The 26,767-nt window shown below is 26.5% G+C and overlaps 1 protein-coding gene and 2 pseudogenes across 3 annotated transcripts; all 3 read left to right on the top strand.

Annotated features, from left to right (window-relative positions):
* LOC145946148 (cytochrome P450 4C1-like) lies at nucleotides 1–8,241 on the top strand (annotated as a pseudogene). Its single transcript, XR_014426995.1, has 7 exons — nucleotides 1–137; nucleotides 5,455–5,598; nucleotides 5,967–6,257; nucleotides 6,616–6,725; nucleotides 6,989–7,085; nucleotides 7,682–7,867; nucleotides 8,173–8,241. The product of XR_014426995.1 is annotated as a cytochrome P450 4C1-like (transcript).
* A 1,281-nt stretch (nucleotides 8,242–9,522) lies between these two features.
* On the top strand, nucleotides 9,523–21,060 carry LOC145946216 (uncharacterized; annotated as a pseudogene). The gene is made up of 26 exons (XR_014427027.1): nucleotides 9,523–9,681; nucleotides 10,241–10,465; nucleotides 10,809–10,918; nucleotides 11,188–11,278; nucleotides 11,875–12,060; nucleotides 12,306–12,399; nucleotides 12,483–12,585; nucleotides 12,773–12,878; nucleotides 13,133–13,239; nucleotides 13,307–13,375; nucleotides 13,648–13,816; nucleotides 14,011–14,190; nucleotides 14,251–14,416; nucleotides 16,211–16,253; nucleotides 16,386–16,590; nucleotides 16,955–17,061; nucleotides 17,375–17,465; nucleotides 18,050–18,235; nucleotides 18,448–18,544; nucleotides 18,807–18,909; nucleotides 19,174–19,279; nucleotides 19,550–19,656; nucleotides 19,735–19,803; nucleotides 20,045–20,213; nucleotides 20,434–20,613; nucleotides 20,681–21,060. The product of XR_014427027.1 is annotated as an uncharacterized LOC145946216 (transcript).
* Nucleotides 21,061–23,542: 2,482 nt separating this feature from the next.
* Nucleotides 23,543–26,054, top strand: LOC145946215 (cytochrome P450 4C1-like). The gene is made up of 6 exons (XM_083055745.1): nucleotides 23,543–23,912; nucleotides 24,204–24,313; nucleotides 24,569–24,659; nucleotides 25,070–25,255; nucleotides 25,560–25,634; nucleotides 25,999–26,054. The coding sequence occupies exons 1-6, from the start codon at nucleotides 23,759–23,761 to the stop codon at nucleotides 26,052–26,054; spliced, it is 672 nt and encodes a 223-aa protein (XP_082911871.1). The 5' UTR covers nucleotides 23,543–23,758.
* The last annotated feature ends 713 nt before the right edge of the window (nucleotides 26,055–26,767 follow it).

The following is a 26,767-nucleotide window of genomic DNA, read 5'->3' as shown; positions in this document are numbered from 1 at the left end:
TAAGCCTCAGACTTGCATTGTTAGTTCGCGGAGATTTCTTGTGCTGGCATGTATATATCTGCTTGACAAGATTTGCAATTCCATTTTAAACATTTGTGCAGTGTTTTAGCTAATATTTGTATCAGTAAGTCTATCAGGTAAACGAGAATATTTGCATAAAATAATATTCTATAAGAAACTATTGTAAAATGTGAACAATAGTTAATAATATGATAATTAATGTAAGCCCGCAATTTTTACATAATATTTTTCAAATCACAAGTTGTTAACTTTGTTATAATCTTATTAAATATATATGTATATATATTGATTTACGGAAATGTTAAACTAAAATAACAAGAGCAAAGAGAGAAACTTTTAATAGCGATAATACGTAGATTATATAAAAATACTAAATATAAAAGCATAATAATTTTGATAAAAAAATCAAATAATAACTTTTAAAATAATTCTTTATATATATGACATAGTTTTCAAATGTTTAATAAATAAAATTCCTCCAATTTATTATAAAGCAACTCTATATCTTTATATTTAATACACAACTTTATTACGCAGCTTCATTACACAATTCCATGTTTTTTTTTATTATAATTGTTGTGTAAATGAATCGAGACGTCGACTATTCTCTATACTAGGCAAAACTTTATTACAGCCTTTTGATATAAACTATAAGGAATACAAAAAAAGTTTGTAAGCAACAACGACGTGCAGAGAGGAGACAGAAAAGCGGCGCAAGCAAGCGTCACATGCGCTTTACGATACGCCTTGTTTACATAAAAAGGAGAGCACATCTGACAACCGCGAAGTTTGATAACTAGAAAGCTGTGATATGGCTTTCCTCAACAATATGTTTCAACAGTACAATGTCTCCACATTATGATGGTACCATCAGCATAACAGCTTACAAACTTTTTGGTATTATATATGTAATATAATTGAGCGCCGTATGGGATCCACGGCTTAAAAATGTTAATTTTTAATACTTTAAAACGAGCCAAAAATTATTCTTTTATACATTTCAACAGTATATTGTCTTCACATTAAGATGGTACCATCAGCATACCAGCGTACTACATTTTTAATCTAATATACGTAAAATGAATCCACGCCGTATGGGGTCAGCGGCTTTAAAATTTAAATTTTCAATATTTTAAAACGAGCCAAAAATTACTCTTTTGTATATTTCAACAATAAATTGTCTTCACATTAAGATGGTACCATCAGCATAACAGCGTACTACTTTTTTAATCTAATATACGTAAAATGAATCCGCGCCGTATAGAATCCACGGTGAAAATATTTTAATTCTCAATATTTTAAAACGAGCCAAAAATTATTCTCATATATATTTCAACAGTACATTGTCTTCACATTAAGATGGTACCATCAACATAACAGCGTACTACTTTTTTAATCTAATGTACGTAAAATGAATCCGCGCCGTATAGAATCCGCGGTTAAAATATTTTAATTTTCAATATTTTAAAACGAGCCAAAAATTATTCTCTTATATATTTCAACAGTACATTGTCTTCTCATTAAGATGGTACCATCAGCATAACAGCGTACTCCTTTTTTAATCTAATGTACGTAAAATGAATCCGCGCCGTATAGAATCCGCGGTTAAAATATTTTAATTTTCAATATTTTAAAACGAGCCAAAAATTATTCTCTTATATATTTCAACAATACATTGTCTTCACATTAAGATGGTACCATCAGCATAACAGCGTACTACTTTTTTTATCTAATGCACGTAAAATGAATCCGCGCCGTATAGAATCCGCGGTTAAAATATTTTAATTTACGATATTTTAAAACGAGCCAAAAATTATTCTCTTATATATTTCAACAGTACATTGTCTTCACATTAAGATGGTACCATCAGCATAACAGCGTACTACTTTTTTAATTTAATGCACGTAAAATGAATCCGCGCCGTATGGGGTCAGCGGCTTTAAAATTTTAATTTTCAATATTTTAATACGAGCCAAAAATTATTCTCATATATATTTCAACAGTACATTGTCTTCACATTAAGATGGTACCATCAGCATAACAGCGTACTACTTTTTTAATCTAATGTACGTAAAATGAATCCGCGCCGTATAGAATCCGCGGTTAAAATATTTTAATTTTCAATATTTTAAAACGAGCCAAAAATTATTCTCGTATATATTTCAACAGTACATTGTCTTCTCATTAGGATGGTACCATCAGCATAACAGCGTACTCCTTCTTTAATCTAATGTACGTAAAATGAATCCGCGCCGTATAGAATCCGCGGTTAAAATATTTTAATTTACAATATTTTAAAACAAGCCAAAAATTATTCTCTTATATATTTCAACAGTACATCGTCTTCACATTAAGATGGTACCATCAGCATAACAGCGTACTACTTTTTTAAACTAATATACGTAAAATGAAACCGCGCCGTATAGAATCCGCTGTTAAAATATTTTAATTCTCAATATTTTAAAACGAGCCAAAAATTATTCTCATATATATTTCAACAGTACATTGTCTTCACATTAAGATGGTACCATCAGCATAACAGCGTACTCCTTTTTTAATCTAATGTACGTAAAATGAATCCGCGCCGTATAGAATCCGCGGTTAAAATATTTTAATTTACAATATTTTAAAACGAGCCAAAAATTATTCTCTTATATATTTCAACAGCACATTGTTTTCACATTTGGATGGTACCATCAGCATAACAGCGTACTACTTTTTTAATCTAATGTACGTAAAATGAATTCGCGCCGTATAGAATCCGCGTTTAAAATATTTTAATTTTCAATATTTTAAAACGAGCCAAAAATTATTCTCTTATATATTTCAACAGTACATTGTCTTCACATTAAGATGGTACCATCAGCATAACTGCGTACTACTTTTTTAATCTAATGCACGTAAAATGAATCCGCGCCGTATGGGGTCAGCGGCTTTAAAATTTAAATTTTCAATACTTTAAAACGAGCCAAAAATTACTCTTTTATATGTTTCAACAGTACATTGTCTTCACATTAAGATGGTACCATCAGCATAACAGCGTACTACTTTTTTAATCTAATGCACGTAAAATGAATCCGCGCCGTATGGGGTCAGCGGCTTTAAAATTAAAATTTTCAATATTTTAAAACGAGCCAAAAATTATTCTCATATATATTTCAACAGTACATTGTCTTCACATTAAGATGGTACCATCAGCATACCAGCGTACTACTTTTTTAAACTAATATGCGTAAAATGAATCCGCGCCGTATAGAATCCGCGGTTAAAATATTTTAATTTTCAATATTTTAAAACGAGCCAAAAATTATTCTTTTATATATTTCAACAGTACATTGTCTTCACATTAAGATGGTACCATCAGCATACCAGCGTACTACTTTTTTAATCTAATGCACGTAAAATGAATCCGCGCCGTATGGGGTCAGCGGCTTTAAAATTAAAATTTTCAATATTTTAAAACGAGCCAAAAATTATTCTCATATATATTTCAACAGTACATTGTCTTCACATTAAGATGGTACCATCAGCATACCAGCGTACTACTTTTTTAAACTAATATGCGTAAAATGAATCCGCGCCGTATAGAATCCGCGGTTAAAATATTTTAATTTTCAATATTTTAAAACGAGCCAAAAATTATTCTTTTATATATTTCAACAGCACATTGTCTTCACATTAGGATGGTACCATCAGCATAACAGCGTACTACTTTTTTAATCTAATATACGTAAAATGAATCCGCGCCGTATGGGTCAGCGGTTAAAATATTTTAATTTTCAATATTTTAAAACGAGCCAAAAATTATTCTTTTATATATGTGTGATAAGTTGAATCATTTTAATTATTTATTTGAATGACACTGAATGCATTCTCATTAAAAATTTGACTGTTTCTTCATTATGTAATAATTTTATTTTTACGATATTGGTCCCATTTGAATATCTATATAATTTAATTAAATTAGATGTGTGATAAGTTTAATCGTTCTAATTACTTATTTGAAAGACATCAAATGCATTTTCATTAAGAATTTGACTCTTGCTTCATTATGTATTAAGTTCATTTTTACGATGTTAATTCTATTTGAATATTTATATAATTAATGCCAATCAAAAACAATAAAAAGTTATACGAACTTTATAAATCGTAATTTTATTAAGCCCAAAGTAATAATTTAGATAGATTAAGTAGTACGATCAACAATTTCTCACTACGGTTAGTCTTTTCGTCGTGCAATCGCTTAATTATCAACATAAAATCGTTATTGCCAATCAAAAACAATAAGAAATTATACGCATTATATATATCGTAATTTTATTATGGGCAAAGTACATGTCAAATACATGCGATTCATATCAACTTTAAAACGCGTACTTCTTAGGTTTACATCTCCTTTTTTATTATGGATGGATGGATTGCATTGTAAATATTTTTCACAGACACACATGAGTTAATCGTCCAGATTATATTACAATAGATTAATGATTATATAAGAGTCTATTTAAAACTTATAATTAGCAAGTAATTACAATTTTTATCAAATCTAATCAAACCTTACACGCTCTTTACTCCGATTTTCTACTATTGTTACACCGAAATTGTCAAATGATGATATTGTCGATATAGAAAGAGAGATATGAAGCTTTTCAACAATGAGAAAGTGACATAAGCGTCTCTCCCCGATTGATTAGCTTTAAATATTAGATTATAGATCTAATAGATTATTATGGATCAAAATAAGAGATATGTGTCTTTTTATTATTTTCATCTTAAACGGTGAAACAGATAAAAAAATCGATTATTATCGATTAAACTTATCAAAATAAAAGATAATAATACTTGTGTCACACATGTTACTTGTGAGTATAAATAGATAAATCTCTTTAGGATTGAAAAACCCGATCTGATATAATTGCGAATAATATAACTGCGTTTATTACATTTAAAATATAATTCTAGAGTAACAACATGCATCGTTTGTAAACTTAAAAATATTAAAACTTAAAAAACAATTCGTAGCGATAAAGTGACTAAATTGTCTAATTCGGAACTTTAAATTGTTTATATCTACTGAACCTTTCGAATTGCGACGAAGCGTTAGAATGTTCGATCACATATATGCATTTTTCTAATGAAAATTTATCAACAGAAGTAAATTTTTTCTTGTTATGCATCAATAATATCGATGTCGATATTTCGAGATTCTGAGAAAGAATAATTTTAAAAACAATCGTTATTTTACTCGAATTTGATTTTAATCAATACTTTGAAATCTCGAGTTCAAATATGTTCAAATGATTAATCATTTTCATTTTTCAAAAAAATAATGTTATCTAATCTTTTGAATTAAAATGATATTATACTTCCTCTTATGATGGAACTTTGACTTTATCCTTTTGAACTGTAAAATGATTATATATATTGTTTCAGATTTTCATTGTCATTTCGCGGAGATTTGTTATACTGGCACGTGTATTTATGATCTGACTAGAATTGTGATTACATTTCAAACATTGATGTGGTGTCTTAATTGATTTAGAAAATTTATTTAATTGTCAGAAACTTTGTAATCAGGTAATCACCAGTATTTGTATAAAAAACATTTTATAAGATTCTATTATAAAACAATAATTAATAATATCTATGTTTAGAATACATTATTAATCATTGATATTAATAATTGTACGAATTTTGTAATCCTATTTCAAATTTTATCTTACATTTAGTAGAAATAAAGAAACAGTAATATCTCAAAATCAAACAAAAAATTCCTTATTTAATTTACAACTTTATTACGCAATTTTTTCTTATTGCAATGTATAAATTCATCATATCTTTTTATAATTCTTTAAAGTTATTTTATAGTTATTATAACTATAAAAAGTATACGATTAATGCATTTCAATGATTATTCATGTTTACGATTAATACATTTAATTTAGGGCATCAAAACAACTGTCAGTTTGTCATAAAGCAAATATTATTAATTTTTTTACACGTATGATCTTTATGAAGAACCAGAGAAACAAGCAGAAGATTGAACTCAATAAAACGGTGAAAGAAGGCATCACGTCAAAAAATGTTTATCACTATATTGTTACTATTCATTTTTATTTTTTTGGTGTATTAGTATTACTTGCATCATGGAAGAAACGAGCGACTCATTAATCTTATACCGGGGCCATCAGGCTATCCGATTATTGGCTATTTATTGCACTTACGTGCTTCACCAGGTAAGTACAAAGTTTATTATCTATTTACATTAATGTGTGTGTGTGTGTGTGTGAATATACAACCCGTCATATACGCATACATATATAAACAAAAGTGTAATTCATAAATTCTATTTTTGAACAAACATCTATCAATATTATTGCATGTTGATTACTGATAAAATAATTATTCACGCTTTTATCAGCATTTATCTTTGCAATAATATTCTTTCATTTTCTTAATTAGTTTGTTTTCAACGGATCTAAAAAAGGGTACATATAAATAAAAGTACACATAGTGTATAGATACGCATTGAAAATAATGATATGTAAATTTTTAAACAAATTACAGTAACTATATTTATAATATGTTTTTCAGAGTATCTATGGAACCAGTTATGTAAATTGACTAATGAATATGATCCCATTTGTAAAATCTGGGGTTTTTTTCTTCCCGTTGTATCTATTCGTCATCCAGATGATTTAGAGGTAAAAAATGAAATTCACTTCTCTGTAAACATTACGATTTATCTAGATTTAGGAATTTTGCATTCTTGTTTTATAAAAAGAGTTTTTGTTGGTAAAAAATGTTTCCTAAAAATATGAAAAGAGAGATTATCAGAAACATTCAATTAAGATTATATAATAATTTGAGATACGATTAATAAATATCTGTGTCTATGTATCTGAGAGATAAAGTGTGTTATAATATGTTGACGTTTTTATCTTAACATTATTTTCGGTGATTTCAGACAATACTAACAATAAGTAGCACCAAACACATCGAGAAAAGCCGTTTATATGATATGTTCCATCCTTGGTTAAACAAAGGTCTTCTCACCAGTACAGGTAACGTAATGACGTTAAGGTATAAGCATATCTATTTTACTATTATTTTATTTTACTATTACAACCTGTTATAAATCGGCCTGTCTCTATATAGAAAATCAAATATAATCTTACATAATTAAATTTTAGTATTATTTTAAATGGTGAACTTTTACAACTTCTTTGTTAACTTATAAATTTAATAAAAGTTGCAAGCCCGATTATATTGAAAAATAATCTCGCGATGATGCAATATATATTCTCAACTAGATAGAAGTAACAGTTGTTTCAATTAAAGAAGATTTTCTACTAAAGCAAATACCGTCACATAACAGACTTTTTATTTTGAATTTATGTCTATTTATGTCAATTTATAAAGTTTTAATTAGAAAATATGTAATTACATTCAAAATGATTTTTGTAACTCATTTTATCGTAAAAATGTCAAGAAAAAAAATTTAAAGGTTTAAAAAGAATTTTGTGATATAAAAATAAATGAAAGACGTAATTAATATTTTTTGAGGATCGGACACTTAAACATAAAAATGTCTTATATAATATATCAATTGTATTATATAGACATACATATATCACACTATTTCTTGTTTTTATTTTAGGTACTAAGTAACAAAAGCGGCGAAAGTTATTAACATCTGCATCCCATTTCAATATATTAAATCAGTTAGTTGATGTCTTGATCAAGGAGGTTGATTGTATGACAAAATCTTTGAAGAACGAAGGAGGCACAGTTGTAAAAGAATTGGTACCATTTATTAGTAAACATACGCTAAACGCGATATGCGGTAAGATTCTTATTGTCCTATTATGTACAATGATTTAATTCTAAATGACAATAGTTTAAAACGAAAAGAAAAAGAATTTATTCGCATATAAACATCACACACATATAATTTTTAACTATATCATTGATACTAATGTTCGTATAAGATATATAATGTTTCGGTTCGTATAAGATATATAAAGTGTAAAGGCAGATATAATAATTCATCCGTTTCATCCGATTCGTGTAAAATTCGTACCAATCAGCAAACAGCCATTTGAAACTAACTCAAATACCACATAAGTGTAAGCAGTTTATGTATTGCAGAAATAGAAGAAGTTAAAGAAGAAGAACAATGTTAGAAGAAGAACAGTATAAAAAACATGTTAGTCAAAAGAATAAAATTTTATATATCTTGTATTATTTTTCTAATAAACGCAATTTTCAAAAGCATTAATATTATTTTTGCAAAACGTAAAGTCTTTCTCTAGATTCAAACAATAAAATAAACACTTTAGCAATATTATCGTGCGCAATAAGTCTTTGACAATTTGCTTGACAATTCTTTGTGTTATTATCACGTTACTGTTAATTTTTTTAATGGCATAAACTAATCGTCTAGCCTGTTTAAGATTAATTGATATATAAAAGTGCAAAACTAATATTTAACAAACCATCATCTATGTATGCTCTATTCTAATATTCTGCTGTTATTACATTACAAGAATAAGATAATGATTAATGAAACTAACTAATTGAACTTTAGTCTGACTGAAATCAGTTTCAGATTATGAACAAGTATTAGATGATAGTCAACTGACCTTGTCAATTGACTTAATCTATCTTTCTGTCGGATAAAAGCTATACAAATCGAGATTTTATTATCGTTTTTCATCCATCATCGAACTCTCATGTGTTTTATCAATTAAAGTCTACAATCTATTAAAGAAAGAGAGAGATGAGGTTTTTTCTAACGAAAGAAAAAGAACAAAAATTTTACCTTCCAATTTTGATGGATTTTGAATATGTTATCTAGGTCAAAATAAGTGTATATTTTTTTATTTATTTTCTTAAGGTGCTCTTTAAAACAATTGACTTTTACAACATTATAACTCATCGAAATAGAAAGGTCGAAATAGAAATTTGGTCACATATTATTAAGGTCACACTTGTGTTATGTACATTGTGAGTATAATGTCTTCTTCTTTTAATACATCACTTGATACGAGAAAAATAATTATGTTTATTATAATTAAAATAAAATTCAAGAGTAGCAATTAGCGACGTTCGATCTTTCTAAGGATAATTCATAACAATAAATGAACATCTCTGGATCGTCCTTTATCTACTGAACCTTTCGAATTTTGACAAAGCTTTAAAATGTTCAATCACGATATATCGAAAAATATATATATTTTTTGGTGAAAATTTGTTAAAAATGTAAAATTTTTTTTTTCTTCATCGTTAATATTGATGTTAATATCTTGATTTTGAAAAAGAATATTTTTAAACGAAAAAACCGCTGTTTTAAATAAATACTTTAAATCGAGTCACATTTTCAAATAATTTAACTCAATAATTCTTTTCTTCTTAGATAAAAATATAATATTATTTGACTTCAATAGATTTATTTTGCCTCTTTAGATATGATACTTTAATCATCAATATGCTCTTGACTTGAAGAAGGATTATAAATGTAAGTCTCAGACTTGCATCGTTAGTTCGCGAAGATTTGTTATGCAGACATGTGTATATCTGCTTGACGAGATTTGCAATTCTGTTTTAAACATATTGAGTGGTGCGTTTTAACTGATTACGTATCAATAATTTTATCAGGTAAAATGTCATTTTATACAAATACTCCCGAAAAAATAACATTTTATAAGAATCTATTATAAAATCTGAATAATAGTTAATAATATCATAATTAAAGTAAGATTTTGCAAATCTAAACTTGAAATTTTATTTTATATAATAAGTAAAGAAATAATTAAACATATAATAATCGATTAAAATATGTTTTTATTAAATTCATAACTATACTTTATTATGTGAATAATGTTTTTCTATTACAAATAAACAAATTCATCATATTTTTCAGTTCTTTAAAGTTATTAATTATAAAGAAAATATACCATTAACTCATTTCAATGATCGTTTAGTTTATATGGTTAATCGAGTTCATATTTGATATTTAAATATAAAAGGGAAGTTTAAGTTTTGTGATAAATAATATTATAATAAAATAATATTTATTTATAATATTATTTATTACAAAACATACACTTCTATTATGAACTCGAATAACAACAATAATCTTGAATTTTACTTTTGAGTTAATATTTTTGAATTTGATTGAATATTATTTATTCGTGACAATAATTTTTAACCCAAGAATCAAAGAAACAGGAACCTGAAGAAGATTGAACTTAATTATACCGTCAAGGATATTACGTCAAGAAAACAATGTTTATCACAATATTGTTATTATCCATTTTTATTTTATTGATGTATAATTATTACGTCCATCATGGAAGAAACGGTCGACTCATTAATCTTATACCGGGACCATCAGGCTATCCGATAGTTGGCTATGCATTGCACGCATATGGTTCACCAGGTAAGTACAAAATTTATAATCTATTTACATTAATGAACATACAAACATCATATACGCATACATATATAAACAAAAGTCAAATTCATAAATTCTGTTTTTGAACAAATATCTATCAATATTATTGCATGCTGTTTACATATAGAATAATTATTCAGACTTATCAACATTTTTCTTTGGAATAATATTCTTCCATTATCATAATTAGTTTGTTTTTCAACGGATCTAAAAACCATACATATAAGTAAAAGTGCATATAGCGTAAAGATACGCATTAAAAATAATGATAAAATATAATTCAAAATCACAAAAACATCTATATCTACATTTATAATATGTTTTTCAGAGTACCTATGGAACCTGTTATGTAAACTCACTAATGAATATTATCCAATTTGTAAAGTCTGGGGTTTTTTCCTCCCCGTTGTATCTATTGGTCATCCAGATGATTTAGAGGTAAAAAATGGAATTCAATTTTCTGTAAACATTACGATTTATCTAGATTATGACATTTTGCATTCTTGTTTTATAAAACGATTTTTGTTGGTTGGCAAAAAATGTTTCTTAAAAATATGAAAAGAAAGAATATCAGAAACATTCAATTAAATGATATAATAATTTTAAATACGATTAATAAATATCTGTATCTGTATATCTGAGCAATTGAGTGTGTTATAATAATATGTTGACGCTTTTTATCTTAATATTATTTTCGGTGATTTCAGACAATACTAAGTAGCACCAAATACATCGAGAAAAGCCGTGTATATGATAGTTTACATCCCTGGTTAAACAGAGGTCTTCTCACAAGTACAGGTAACGTAATGACGTTAGGGATAAGCGTATCTATTTTATTATTATCTTATTTTACTATTACAACCTGTTATAAATCGGCCAGTCCCTATAAAATATCAAATATAATCTTACATAATTAGATTTGAGTATTATTTTAAACGGTGAACTTTTACAACCTCTCCGTTAACTTATAAATTTAAAAAAAAATTGCAAACCCGATTATTTTGAAGAATAATCTCGTGATGATGCTATATGTATTTTCAACTAGATAGAAGTAACAGTTGTTTCAATTAAAGAAGATTTTCTACTAAAGCAAACACCGTCACATAACAGACTTTTTATTTTGAATTTATGTCTATTTATGTCTATTTATAAAGTTTCAATTACAAAATATGTAATTACATTCAAAATGATTTTTGTAACTCATTTTATCGTAAAAATGTCAAGAAAAAAAGATTTAAAGGTTTATAAAAGAATTTTGTGATATAAAAATAAATTAAAGACGTAATTAATATTTTTTGAAGATCGGACACTTAAACATAAAAATGTCTTATATAATATATCAATTGTATTATACATACATACATATATCACACTATTTCTTGTTTTTATTTTAGGTACTAAGTGGCAAAAGCGGCGAAAGTTATTAACATCTGCATTCCATTTCAATATATTAAATCAGTTTGTTGATGTCTTGATCAAGGAGGGTGATTGTATGACAAAATCTTTGAAGAACGAAGGAGGCACAGTTGTAAAAGAATTGGTACCATTTATTAGTAAACATACGCTAAACGCGATATGCGGTAAGATTCTTATTGTCCTATTATGTACAATGATTTAATTCTAAATCACAATAGTTTAAAACGAAAAGAAAAAGAATTTATTCGCATATAAACATCACACACATATAATTTTTAACTATATCATTGATACTAATGTTCGTATAGGATATATAATATTCGATTTATTATATACAAAAAATATTCAGTTGTAATAATTTTCGCGACTGAATATTCGAGCTTGTACACATATAAAGAATGTTTTGTAGAAACTTCCATGGGCATCTCTCTGCAAGAACTCGGCGAATTTCAGCAACAGTATCGAGATGCGGTGCATCAGATAATCGAAATAATAGTTTATAGGTAATTCAACCAATATAAAATATATATTAACATACACACATATAATTATCAGAATTATGTATCCTTATTGAATTACGATTTAGAATACTGAGACCTTTGCTCTATAACAAATTGTTATTCGCATTGACCCCACAAGCAAGAAAGCAAAAAAAGATTTTGAAAATATTGCATGGATTTACGGAAAAAGTACGTTAATCATATTACTTAAGATTAAATTTCTTAATCTTCGTTCCACAAGATTACGCTGTTAAATATTAATAACATTATATTATTAATATTTACGATAAAAGACAATGTGCTCTTATTATTTAATACCACATTATTTAAAAAATGTAATAGTTAATTTTATAAAATTTAATAACATATAATGTAGATTATTGCTGAAAGAAGACATTATCACGAAAGCACCAATGGCCGATACTTGAAAAACTTAGAAAATGACAAAGAAACGGAGATGGATGATGCAGAAGTATTTGGAGGTACGTATAAGAATCGAGAAATTTTAATTTAAATTTGAGTGTGTGCAATTTATTATTATCAATTATGCTTGCAGTATTTACATTAAACACATAATCACCTGTAATAATACAAAATATGTCTGTATAAAATTAATTTATTAATATTTATAACAGATTTTGAATTTTAAACAAGAACGATGTAATATATAATAATAAATATAACATGCAAAAATGAGATTGACGCAAAAATAAGATTTTCTTTTTTATTTTTATAGTTAAAAAAAAGCGACTAGCGATGTTGGATCTCCTATTGGAGGCATCTCGGCAGAATTTTATGTCCGATTTGGACATCAGAGAGGAAGTCGATACCTTTGTGTTTGAGGTACTATCTATAATCTTTTTACAATTTTTTGTACACATTATCTAAGCGTATAATACTTTATTTGCAGGGACATGACACTACAGCAATGGGTATTACCTTTGCTTTATTATTATTAGCTGCACATAAAGATATCCAGGTACTTTTTACTCTTTATATATAGCGATGTATTATTTTTATTACAATTTTTATTAAAAGAAGCAGTACAGACATTAAGCTTTCCTTGCATATTTTCTTTCTATATATCGCAATATTGATATAAATATAGCGACAAAAAAAAAAAAAATTAAAACGTCTCTAAAATAAAAATTAAAAAAAATTAATTTTGATTTATTAAGATTTTTTATTTATTTCTATTCTGCATATAAATACTAGAATATTGAGGAATAAATGTTAATTATTATGGCACAGGAACGTGTGAGGGTTGAAGTCGATTCTGTGATGCAAGAGAATGAAGGCAAACTTACCATGAGATCGTTGCAAAACTTACAATATTTAGAAAGATGTTTGAAGGAAGCGCTACGTTTGTATCCGAGCGTGTTTTTCATATCACGAGTAACTGCGGAAGACGTAAAATTACGTAATTAATTACTTTTTTCCTTCTTATATCTTCAAACATGTCACATTACACGAAGTGTATTATTAAATGTAAAATAAGTTGAAAATAAAGTTTAATTGTTTTAATATTATAAGCATACAATATTATGTCCATTTTAATTCTCAAAAAACTCTTATTTTTGTAAATCGTAACTAATTTTATAATATTCTTTTCAGAGTCATATGTCGTGCCTGCTGGAACGATTCTACATCTTCATATCTATGGAACTCACAGAGATCCCAATTTTTGGCCAAATCCAGATGTATTTGATCCGGATAGATTTTTGCCGGAAAAAATTCAGAATCGTCATCCTTATTCCTATCTACCATTCAGCGCAGGACCGAGGAACTGCATAGGTGAATTACATGCGATTTTATTTCTCGTATCAATAAATTTTGATACATTTGGAATTGTAGGTCAACGATTCGGTTTGCTGGAATTGAAAGCTATGATAGCTCCTTTGGTGCACAATTTTTACTTGGAGCCAGTTGATCATATAAACGATGTCCAGCTTAAGGCCGATCTAATAATTCGTCCTTCTCACCCGGTTCGTGTAAAATTCGTTCCAATCAGATGCAAATAGTCATTTGAAACTAAAAATACCGATATTACATAAATGTAAGAAGTGTGTTGAAAAATGTTTAAAAAATAAAAATATGAAACAAAAAAATTATATATTTTTATACGTTCAACGAAATACATATTATATATGTAAATATTATATTTAATCGTGAAAATATGCACATATAGTATGTATTATAAATCAGAGAGATAGAGGTCCTTGTATATCTAATTCATTGTGCATGAAGATCTTCTATTGTTATCTACTATTGCAATAAAAACTAAAAACTGAAGTTAATTTAATGATGAGTAAAGCTAATCAAATATACGTTTTTCTGTTTCTCCGTGCCTTGTTCAACGATGCAATGTAAAGATAAAAACATTGTGTATGAATTTTGCATTTTATACTACGTAAGTTCTTATTGTCAATTTTAATTCCTTTTAATTATATATCTTGCAAGGTTTAATGCCATTTTCTAACGAAGAAAAGTAACAGTAAAAGTTTCCGTTTTTGATAAGCTTAAATGGATGTTACCTAAGTCAAAATTAGAGAAGTGTATTTTTTTATTTATTCTCTTACGGTGAAATAGCTTCCTTTAAAAAAATCGATTTTTACAACATCATAGTTTATTCAAATCAAAGGCGATCTTACTTGTGTCATGTTTCTTATGAGTATATCTATAATCTTATATCTATAATCTTTCTTAAATATGGTCTTACTTGGAATAAACCATCTGATCCGAGAACATTAATTGCGTTTATTACAATTAAAATAGAAACAATGAATTAAAATATATAGAATTCAAAAATAGCAATGAAAGTATCGTCGCGGACTTTTGTAAGAATAATTCGGAGCGATAAGTCACTAAACTACTCAATGCGTATCTTTGAACGTCTTTTTATTTATATTGAACCTTTCGACTTGATAAAACGTTAGAATATTTTGTAAAAATGTAAAATATTTTTCCTTAAATAAAAATAATAATTTTAAACGAAAATAATCGCTTTTTTAAATTAATATTATAAATCTTAATTACCTTTTCAAATAATCACACAATCATGCTTACTTCTTTAGTTATTAAAAATATAATATTATTTCTCATTTTCAATACAAATGAAGTTGTTTTGCCTCTTAAGATATGCAACTCTGATTATCAATATACTTTTGACCTGAAGAAGAGTTACAAGTATAAGCCTCAGACTTGCATTGTTAGTTCGCGGAGATTTCTTGTGCTGGCATGTATATATCTGCTTGACAAGATTTGCAATTCCATTTTAAACATTTGTGCAGTTTTTTAGCTAATCTTTGTATCAGTAAGTCTATCAGATAATCGAGAATATTTGCATAAAATAATATTTTATAAGAATCTATTGTAAAATGTGAACAATAATTAATAATATGATAATTAATGTAAGCCCGCAATTTTTACATAATATTTTTCAAATCACAAGTTGTTAACTTTGTTATAATCTTATTAAATGTATATGTATATATATTGATTTACGGAAATGTTAAACTGAAATAACAAGAGCAAAGAGAGAAACATTTAAACAATAGCGATAATATGTAGATTATATAAAAATACTAAATATAAAAGCATAATAATTTTGATAAAAAAATTAAATAAAACTTTTAAAATAATTCTTTATATATATGACATAGTTTTCAAATGTTTAATAAATAAAATTCCTCCAATTTATTATAAAGCAACTCTATATCTTTATTTTTAATACACAGCTTTATTACGCAGCTTCATTACGCAATTCCATGTTTTTTTTTATTATAATAAACACATTAATCATACTTTTACATAGCTCTTTAAAGTCAATAACTATAAAAAAGGATACGCTTACGTACGTATTTCACTATCATTGCCTTTATGTTATTTATGCATATTTAAGATATCACGGCAATTATATCAGTTTTGTCGTAAAGCAAATATTATTTATTTCATGATACATGTGATTTAAGAATTGCAGAAATTGAAAGCAGAGAAGTTTGAGCTTAATTAGACGGTTGAGGAAATTACGTCAAGAAACAATGTTGATTGCTATATTGTCATTATCCATTTTTATTTTATTGGTGTTTAATTATTACGTGCATCATAGAAGAAAACGCCGACTCATTAATCTTATACCGGGACCAAAGAGCTATCCGATTATTGGCAATATACTGCAATTCCATGTTTCAGCAGGTATGTACAATATTTCTAATTTGTTTACATTAATTTACATTATAATTACTATAAGACTCGTTATTACGTACACATTCAAGCCAAGGTTAAATTTATAAAATTAAATAGTTAAATTCATAAAACCTAAAGGAGAAAGTATCTAGAACGTATATTTCTCAATTGTTGCATGCTAAATACATATATAAAATAATCATTCAAGTTGAGTTATCAGCATTATTATCACTATCAGTATTTCAATTATATGCATTCTTTTAATTATCATTAATCTGTTTACAACGGATCTGAGTAAAGCTACAGTAATTTAGAAAATAAAGATAAAATTCTACAAAAATTTATATAACCATATTTATAATACATTTTTCAGAGGAACAATGGAATTTGTATTCTAACTTATCTAATGAATATTATCCCATTTTTAAAATCTGGGCTCTTTTACCCAGTGTAAATATCCGTCATCCGGATGATCTAGAGGTAATAAAAAATATTTATATATATATATAAATTTATATTATATTATATTATATTATATATAAATTCACATATATATGTATATATATATAAAATATATATATATACACATTATAATTTAGCTATATTTAGAAATCTTGCTTTCTTGTTTTATAAGAAAATTTTGTTCATAAAAATTAAAAAGAAATATTATTTAAAACACTTGCTCGAGATTAAATAATAATTTAAAATATGATTAATAAATTATCTGTGCATTTAAGAGTAGATGTTACTATAAACTGATGTTTCGATCTTAACACGCTTTTGATGATTTCAGACGATACTAACCAGCACCAAACACATCGAGAAAAGTGATGTATATGATGTTTTACATCCTTGGTTCGGCACAGGTCTTCTCACCAGTACAGGTAACGTGACGTATAATGTGATGATATATAAAACGTACATACTTTATTATTACAGTCTGTATTACTATCGGCTCTATTATTATCGTCTTATCTTCATCATTGAAAAAATAATCTTGCAATTAAATTTTAATATTTTTAAACGTTGAACGTTTACAATGTCTTTGTTATAAACTATAAAGTTTGCATAATTCATATATGGATTCTCAACTAAATAAGTAATAGATGTTTCAATTAAAGAAGATTTTGATTTAAATCAAACACAGTACACAGTAACGTAACACACTTGTAATACATTTTTCTATCTCTCTGTCATTGCAAAATTATTAAATTTACATTGATACTTGCAAAGATTTCAAGAATAGAAAATTTAAAAAATAAAAAAAATTTGTAATATAAAAAATTAATCTAAGATAATTAATATTTTTTAAACATTGCTCGATTATACATTAAATTGGGAGAGATAGTAATATTATATAATATTGTTTGTATTTTATCGTAATATTTTGCGTTATCTTGTTATATATGTATATATATATATGTTTTATATTGTTATATATATATATTTGTTTTTTAAATATATATAGGCGTTAAATGGCAATCGCGGCGAAAATTATTGACTCCTACATTCCATTTCAACATATTAAATCAGTTTGTTGAAATATTGATCAAAGAAGGCGATTATATGACACAATCTTTGAAAGATGTCGGAGAAACAGTTGTAAAAGATTTGATACCATTTATTAGTGAACATACGCTAAATGCGATATGCGGTAAGATTCCTATTGTTCTGTTATGTTCGAAGATTTCATTCTAAATGACAACAGCATAAGACAAGAAGAAAAATTAGTTCCTATATATAAAGTATTAATGTTACAGTGAAAATAGATATCCGATTTTTTATACAGAAAGAAGTATTCAGTAGTAATAAACATGATATAATCACTTGTATTTTTGATCTTATATATAATAAATGCACATATAGAAACAGCCATGGGCATCTCTCTGCAAAAACTTGGTGAAACAATTCAACAACAGTATCGAAGTGCAATTCACGAGATAATTGAACTAATGATTTATAGGTAATTTATGGATATAAAAAATTAATTGTGTACATGTATCACTTTTGAATTTTATGATTGTGCTATATTTATATCTTTTGAAAAATAGAATAATTATTGAATAGTCATGTATTATAAAGATAAACAATTAATTATAAAAGATCGATTGTGTATGTGATTATACTTAAAGCTTACTCTAAGATTTTAAGATAATTTTAAATAAGGCTTTTATAAGATTTCCTCAATATTGGAATTACATATTCTTATTGAATTACGGATTTAGATTATTCAGCCCTTGGATCCATAACAATTTGTTATTCGCATTGTCGCCACAAGGAAGGAAGCAAAAAAAGCTTTTGAAAATATTGCATGGATTTACAGAAAAAGTATGTTATTAATTGTATATAAAATTAAAATAAATCTTGCCATTTCCGTTTCGCAAGATTGCGCGATTGTTGAATCAGTATAATATTAATAACACATTATACACTATTAATAATATAATGTGTTATTAATATAGTATATGTAAGTAATAGTATATAATATAGGTCAATTTGTTTGTGCTTTAATGCTTAATACAAAAAATTATTTAAAAAATTTAATATCATATATATATATATATATATATATATATATATATATACATATAGATCATTACGGAAAGAAAACTTTATCATGAACGCACTAATGGTCAGTACTTAAGAAAATTTGAAAGTGACAAAGAGACGGACATAAATCATACAGAAATGTTTGGAAGTACGTATGAGACGATCAGAGTTTTAAATTTAAGTTCAATTATGCATTTAATGTTATAAATTATGCTTATAATATTTTTATCATTAAATACATAATAACACGTATAATAATGCAACACACACACACACACACACATATGTTAGTCGTAAAATTAAATTATTATTATTTATAATATAGCTTGAAATATTAAAATTAAAAAAAGCTAATATATAATTAAAATATGACATGTAAAAATGAGATTAATGCTTGAATATGTTTTGTTATTTCTAGTTAAAAAAAAGCGCCTAGCCATGTTAGACCTCTTAATAGCGGCATCTCGAGAACATTCTTTGACTGATATGGATATCAGAGAGGAAGTCGATACTTTTATGTTCGAAGTACGTATTTGCATTCCTTTGATTAATTTTACACATTATTTAAGCACATATAACGATCCATGTGACGATGATTAACAGGGTCACGATACTACAGCGATGGCTATGACTTTTGCTTTATTATTATTAGCTGAACATAAAGATATCCAGGTACTTTTTCTTTCAATATATTCCGATATATTATTTTTATCGCGATTTTCATTCACCGTAGTATAAATATTTTGTATTTTTAGAAGGTTTTTTCTTTATATATTGATATATTTATTTCAAAACAATTAAAACATCTCTAAGATAAATATAAGAAATTTTGATTCAATAAGGATTTAGTTGTATATATACACATAAAATCGGAGTATTAAAAAATGAATTTTAATTATTATCGATGACACAGGAACGTGTGAGGATTGAAGTCGATACCGTGATGCAAGAGAACGGAGGGAAACTTACCATGAGATCGTTGCAAAATTTATCTTATTTAGAAAGATGTTTAAAGGAAGCGCTACGTTTGTATCCTAGTGTGTTTTTAATATCACGAGTAGCTGCGGAAGACGTAAAATTACGTAATTAATCACTATTTTCCTGCATATATCTTCGAAAATATTACATTACACGGAGTAATTTATCGAATGTAAAATAAGATTGAACGAAAGTTTAACTGCTTTAAGAATATAATATGATATGATTCATTTCAAGAATACAATATAATATTATATATATTTCATTTCTCAAAAGAATTTCTTATTTTTGTAATTGCATCTAATTTTATAATACGCTTTCTAGAGTCATATGTCGTACCTGCTGAAACTACTTTACTTCTTCATATCTATGGAGTTCATAGAGATCCCAATTTTTGGCCAAATCCAGAAGTATTTGATCCGGATAGATTTTTACCCGAGAAGATTCAAAATCGTCATCCTTATTCTTATTTACCATTCAGTGCTGGACCGAGGAACTGCATAGGTAAATTATTCGCGATTTTCGTTTTTTTTTTTCCTATCGATAAATTTTAACATTCTTGGAATTACAGGTCAACGATTCGGTCTGCTGGAGTTGAAGGCTATGATAGCTCCTTTAGTGCACAATTTTTATTTGGAGCCAGTAGATAATATAAAAGATGTTCAATTGAAGTTCGATTTAATAATTCGTCCTTCTCATCCGCTTCGTGTAAGATTTATTCCAATAAGATGAGAACAGTCATTTGAAACACGGATACCACATGAGAGTAAGAAGTTGATATATATTGCAAAAATAAAAAAAAATTATTATATATATTATATGTTCAACCAAAAATATATATGTGATATATATAAACTTTATATTTAATCATAAAAATATGCACACAAGATGACTTATAAGTCAGATCCACATTCAAATTCATCGTGCATATCTCTTGTCGTTATCTGCAATCGTAATAAAAATATGTATATGAAGCTAATAAAATAAGTTTCTGTGTTTCTTTGCATTTTGTTCGACAAAGTAAAAATAAAAACATTTTGTTTATGACTAAAAATGTGAATGAACCTAACATAGATTGCTTATAGTAAGAAAATATCTTATATCTCTATATATGCAAAAAATGATAGCAATTACAAAACTATTACAAAAATTTCATTATAACATTTACAAAAGTTTATTATAACAGCTACAAAAGTCGAAATTTCATTATAATTAGTAATAGTTCTTTTAAAACGCAGTTGTAACAGCATGTGCGGTTATACAAGTTGGACAATATTATTATGCAATATTTTTTAATATAAAACTTTTTTATATAAAAGATACATACATATAAGTATAGGAAAGCTTTTTTCACGCAATTAAAACTCAAAGATAGTTTAATAAAGTGTAAGTTGTATGTTATTATTCGTTGTATATGATGTAACATTTTATTACAGTATGTTGCAAAAAATCTTATCAATCCTTTTTATAATTATCGCATTTTAAGTATAAATAAAATTCTGTGAAATACAGTATGTTTCCTATCGTTTTTTTTTATTATAAAATATTATTAATATTTTAAAAACATGTTACTAAAAAGAATAAAATTTTATAGTACCCGTATTTTTTTAATTCTAATAAATGCAATTTTCAAACGTGTTAACATTATATTTGCAGAATGAAAAGCAAGGTTTAAACAAATACATACACTTTATATTCTGTTGCACAACAATTTTTTTTACGTGACACACACACACTTAACTTAACATCTTGTTTTATACGTTGGTTTCAATGTTAATATTTTTCAATGATATGAACTAAGCGTCTAGATTATATTAGATTAATGATATATAAATGTGTCGATGCAAAACTTAAAATTGGCTAACTACGCATTGAGATAAGTTTCACTTAGAATTTAACTTAGAACTAAACTGCATAGTAAAATTGATCAAACATATTTTATATTTTATTGCAATAGATATTATTTTTATTGTGATAAATATTAATCAGAGAAATTCTCATAAAATTCTTTCTATACCATATTGTCCCACGATTACCATAATTTTTTAGAGTAAATTATAAAAGAAAAGTCTCTCTGCATCGAACTCCTATGTGTTCTAACAAGTATAATTCTACAGTATATTAGAGGAACCGAGAGATAAGGATTCTGACAAAGAAAGTGACACAAATGACCCCTCCAATTTTGATAAACTTTGATTATGTTATCTTGTAAGTCAAAATTAGAGAAATATATTTTTTGTATTTATTCTCTTACTTGTGAAATACCCCCTTGAAAAAATCGACTTACAATAGTGTTAAAATGTTCGATCATATACATTTATCTAATAAAAAAAAAGAGTAATTTTTATCCTCTTGTGCAACAATAAAATATCGATGTTATACTTCAATATCGAAAAATTTTAAACAAAAACATTAGTTATCTTAAATCAGTTTAAATTTTAAGTCACATTTTCTAATATGATTTCATTATCATTCTTACTTTCTCAAGATAAATATAACATAATTCATGATCATTAATCAAGATAGATATATTTTTCTGCCTCTTAGGATAAACTCTGACTATCGATGTTCTTGAACTAAAGAACGATTATAAATATAGGTCTTAGATTTTCATTGTCACTTCGCGCGCGTGGAGAATTCTTATGCGTGTTTCTGCTTAACGAGATTTGCAATTCTATTTTATAAATGAGTGGCGTATCAACTGATGGTCGTATCAGAATATCTGTCAGATAATCGGCAGTATTTGTGTAAAATAACATTTTATAATATCCTATTCCGTTTACGTTTAACATATTTAAGGGGGGAACCTCATTTACATGGTCGAAAAATACATGATTTTCACGAATTATTTTCTCAGGTATAATAACTCGAAACGCTTTGAAATTTTTATGACAATTTAATGCATAATTCAAGAGCACAGTGTAATTTTTTCACATTAAAAAACCGATATTTAATTTAAAAATGGATGCCATGTTAATATCGTCTCGTTTATTGCTGTATACACTCTAGCGTCCTTAATTTTGATCTGAAACACAAAAAACAAAAAGTTTTTGTAAAGTTTATGATACTAGCTTCTAGATGACGTCGAGTATTTTAAAGAAAAAGTTGAAATTGCATGTTTTTACACAGTTTTAAATTTAAAGTGCATTTTTCGCTAAAAAAATCGACATTAAAATACGAAAAAAAATATGTAAAAAATTTTTTTTCAAAAAACAATTAACGTCATCTAGAAGCTAGTATCATAAACTTTACAAAAACTTTTTGTTTTTTTGTTTCAGATCAAAATTAAGGACGCTAGAGTATACACAGCAATAAACGAGACGATATTAACATGGCATCCATTTTTAAATTAAATATCGATTTTTTAATGTGAAAAAATTACACTGTGCTCTTGAATTATGCATTAAATTGTCATAAAAATTTCAAAGCGTTTCGAGTTATTATACCTGAGAAAATAATTCGTGAAAATCATGTATTTTTCGACCATGTAAATGAGGTTCCCCCCTTAAGATGTCAAGGCAATCATATCAGTTTTATCGTAAAGCAAATATTATTTATTTCACGACATAAGTGATCCAAGCGTCGAAGAAATTGGGAGCAAAGAAGATTGAGCTTAATTAGACGATTGAGAATATTACGTCAAAAAACAATGTTTATCGCTATATTGCTATTATTCATTTTTATTTTATTGATATATAATTATTACGTGCATCATGGAAAAAATGGTCGACTGATTAATCTTATACCGGGACCATCGGGCCATCCGATTTTTAGCAATGTATTACAATTCCATGTTTCACCAGGCAAGTACAAAATTTCTAATCTACTTAGATTAATTAACATTAACAACTTGTCTTTCATGTACACATTCAAGCAAAAGTTAAATTTATAAATCCTGGAACGTATATCTGTAAATGTTATTGCATGGTAATTATTTATAAAATAATCATTCAAGTTTTAATCAACATTTCTCTTTGCAATAATATCTATATTCATAATTATCAAAAATTTGTTTTTAAGGTATCTAAATAAAGATATAGTAACATTAAAATTAATCCCCCAAAGATTTTTGTAATTATATTTATAATTTTTAGAAGAACAATGGAAGCTATTCTGTTATTTATCTGATGGATATTATCCCATTATAAAATTATGGTTTCTCTTCATACCTGTTATAATTATTCGTCATCCAGATGATGTCGAGGTAATAAAAAAAATTCGATTCTTTTGAGACATTACGATTTCAGCTAGATTTAGAAATCTCGCTTTTTTGTTTCACAAAAAGATTTTTGTTTATAAAAAAAATTTCTTAAAAAAATTAAAAGAAAAAATTATCGGAAATACTCGATCGAAATTAAATAATAATTTGAGATACGATTAATTAAATTATCTGTGTATTTAAGATTAAATGCTATAATAAATTAATGTTTTTATCTTAACATATTTTCGGTTATTTCAGATAATACTAAGCAGCACCAAACACATCGAAAAAAGTCGTCTGTATGACGTTTTACTTCTTTGGTTCGGTACAGGTCTTCTCACTAGCACAGGTAACGTGAAATATAAGCGTGAACCATAATGATTAATTTTATCATGTACGTGTATTTTGAACTAAATAGATGTTTCAGTTTTAAAAAACTGCTTTCAATTAAGCACCGTCACGAAAATGTCACCTAATAAACATTTAATAAATTTTTATAAACGTAGTTTTAATTACAAAATAATTAAATTCACGTTGATGCTTGCAACTCCGTAAAGATTGCAAGAGAAGAAAATTTAAAAGATTAAAAACGGAATTTTGCGATATAAAAAAAATAAATTTAAGATAAATAATATTATTTAAGGATGCTCACAATTAATCATAAAAAACTGGAATATATAATAATATAATATATAATATATTATATATTTGTATTTTATCGCACTATTTTACGTCATTTTGATTTTTTATATTATATAGGCGTTAAGTGGCAAACGCGAAGAAAATTATTAACACCAGCATTCCATTTCAATATATTAAATCAGTTTGTTGATGTCTTGATCAAGGAGGTTGATTGTATGACAAAATCTTTGAAGAACCAAGGAGGCACAGTTGTAAAAGAATTGGTACCATTTATTAGTAAACATACGCTAAACGCGATATGCGGTAAGATTCTTATTGTCCTATTATGTACAATGATTTAATTCTAAATCACAATAGTTTAAAACGAAAAGAAAAATAATTTATTCGCATATAAACATCACACACATATAATTTTTAACAATATGATTGATACTAATGTTCGTATAAGAAGTATAATATTTCGGTTCGTATTAGATATATAAAGTGTAAAGGCAGATATAATAATTCGTCCGTCTCATCCGGTTCGTGTAAATTCGTACCATTCAGCAAACAGCCATTTGAAATTAACACAAATACCACATAAGTGTAAGAAGTTTATGTATTGCAGAAATAGAAGAAGGTAAAGAAGAAGAAGAATGTTTAAAAAACATGTTAGTCAAAAGAATAAAATTTTATATAACTTGTATTATTTTTCTAATAAACGCAATTTTCAAAAGAATTAATATTATTTTTGCAAAACGTAAAGTCTTTCTCTAGATTTAAACAATAAAATAAACACTTTAGCAATATTATCGTGCGCAATAAGTCTTTGACAATTTGCTTGACAATTCTTTGTGTTATTATCACTTTACTGTTAATTTTTTTAATGGCATAAACTAATCGTCTAGCCTGTTTAAGATTAATTGATATATAAAAATGCAAAACTAATATTTAACAAACCATCATCTATGTATGCTCTATTCTAATATTCTGCTGTTATTACATTACAAGAATAAGATAATGATTATTGAAACTAACTAATTGAACTTTAGTCTGACTGAGATCAGTTTCGAACTATGAACAAGTATTAGATGATAGTCAATTGACTTTGTCATTGACTTAATCTATCTCTCTGTCGGATAAAAGCTATACAAATCGAGATTTTATTATCGTTTTTCATCCATCATCGAACTCTCATGTGTTTTATCAATTAAAGTCTACAATCTATTAAAGAAAGAGAGAGATGAGGTTTTTTCTAACGAAAGAAAAAGAACAAAAATTTTACCTTCCAATTTTGATGGATTTTGAATATGTTATCTAGGTCAAAATAAGTGTATATTTTTTTATTTATTTTCTTAAGGTGCTCTTTAAAACAATTGACTTTTACAACATTATAACTCATCGAAATAGAAAGGTTTGGTCACATATTATTAAGGTCACACTTGTGTTATGTACATTGTGAGTATAATGTCTTCTTCTTTTAATACATCACTTGATACGAGAAAAATAATTATGTTTATTATAATTAAAATAAAATTCAAGAGTAGCAATTAGCGACGTTCGATCTTTCTAAGGATAATTCATAACAATAAATGAACATCTCTGGATCGTCCTTTATCTACTGAACCTTACGAATTTTGACAAAGCTTTAAAATGTTCAATCACGATATATCGAAAAATATATATATTTTTTGGTGAAAATTTGTCAAAAATGTAAAATTTTTTTTTTCTTCATCGTTAATATTGATGTTAATATCTTGATTTTGCAAAACAAAATGTTTAAACGAAAAACCCGCTGTTTTAAATAAATACTTTAAATCGAGTCACATTTTCAAA

The sequence above is a fragment of the Prenolepis imparis genome, unplaced genomic scaffold (genome assembly GCF_030444845.1).
Source record: "Prenolepis imparis isolate NDT839.2.m4 unplaced genomic scaffold, iyPreImpa1.0 SCAF_15, whole genome shotgun sequence".
Lineage (NCBI taxonomy): Eukaryota > Metazoa > Arthropoda > Insecta > Hymenoptera > Formicidae > Prenolepis > Prenolepis imparis.
This window is presented reverse-complemented; position numbering and strand designations above follow the sequence as displayed.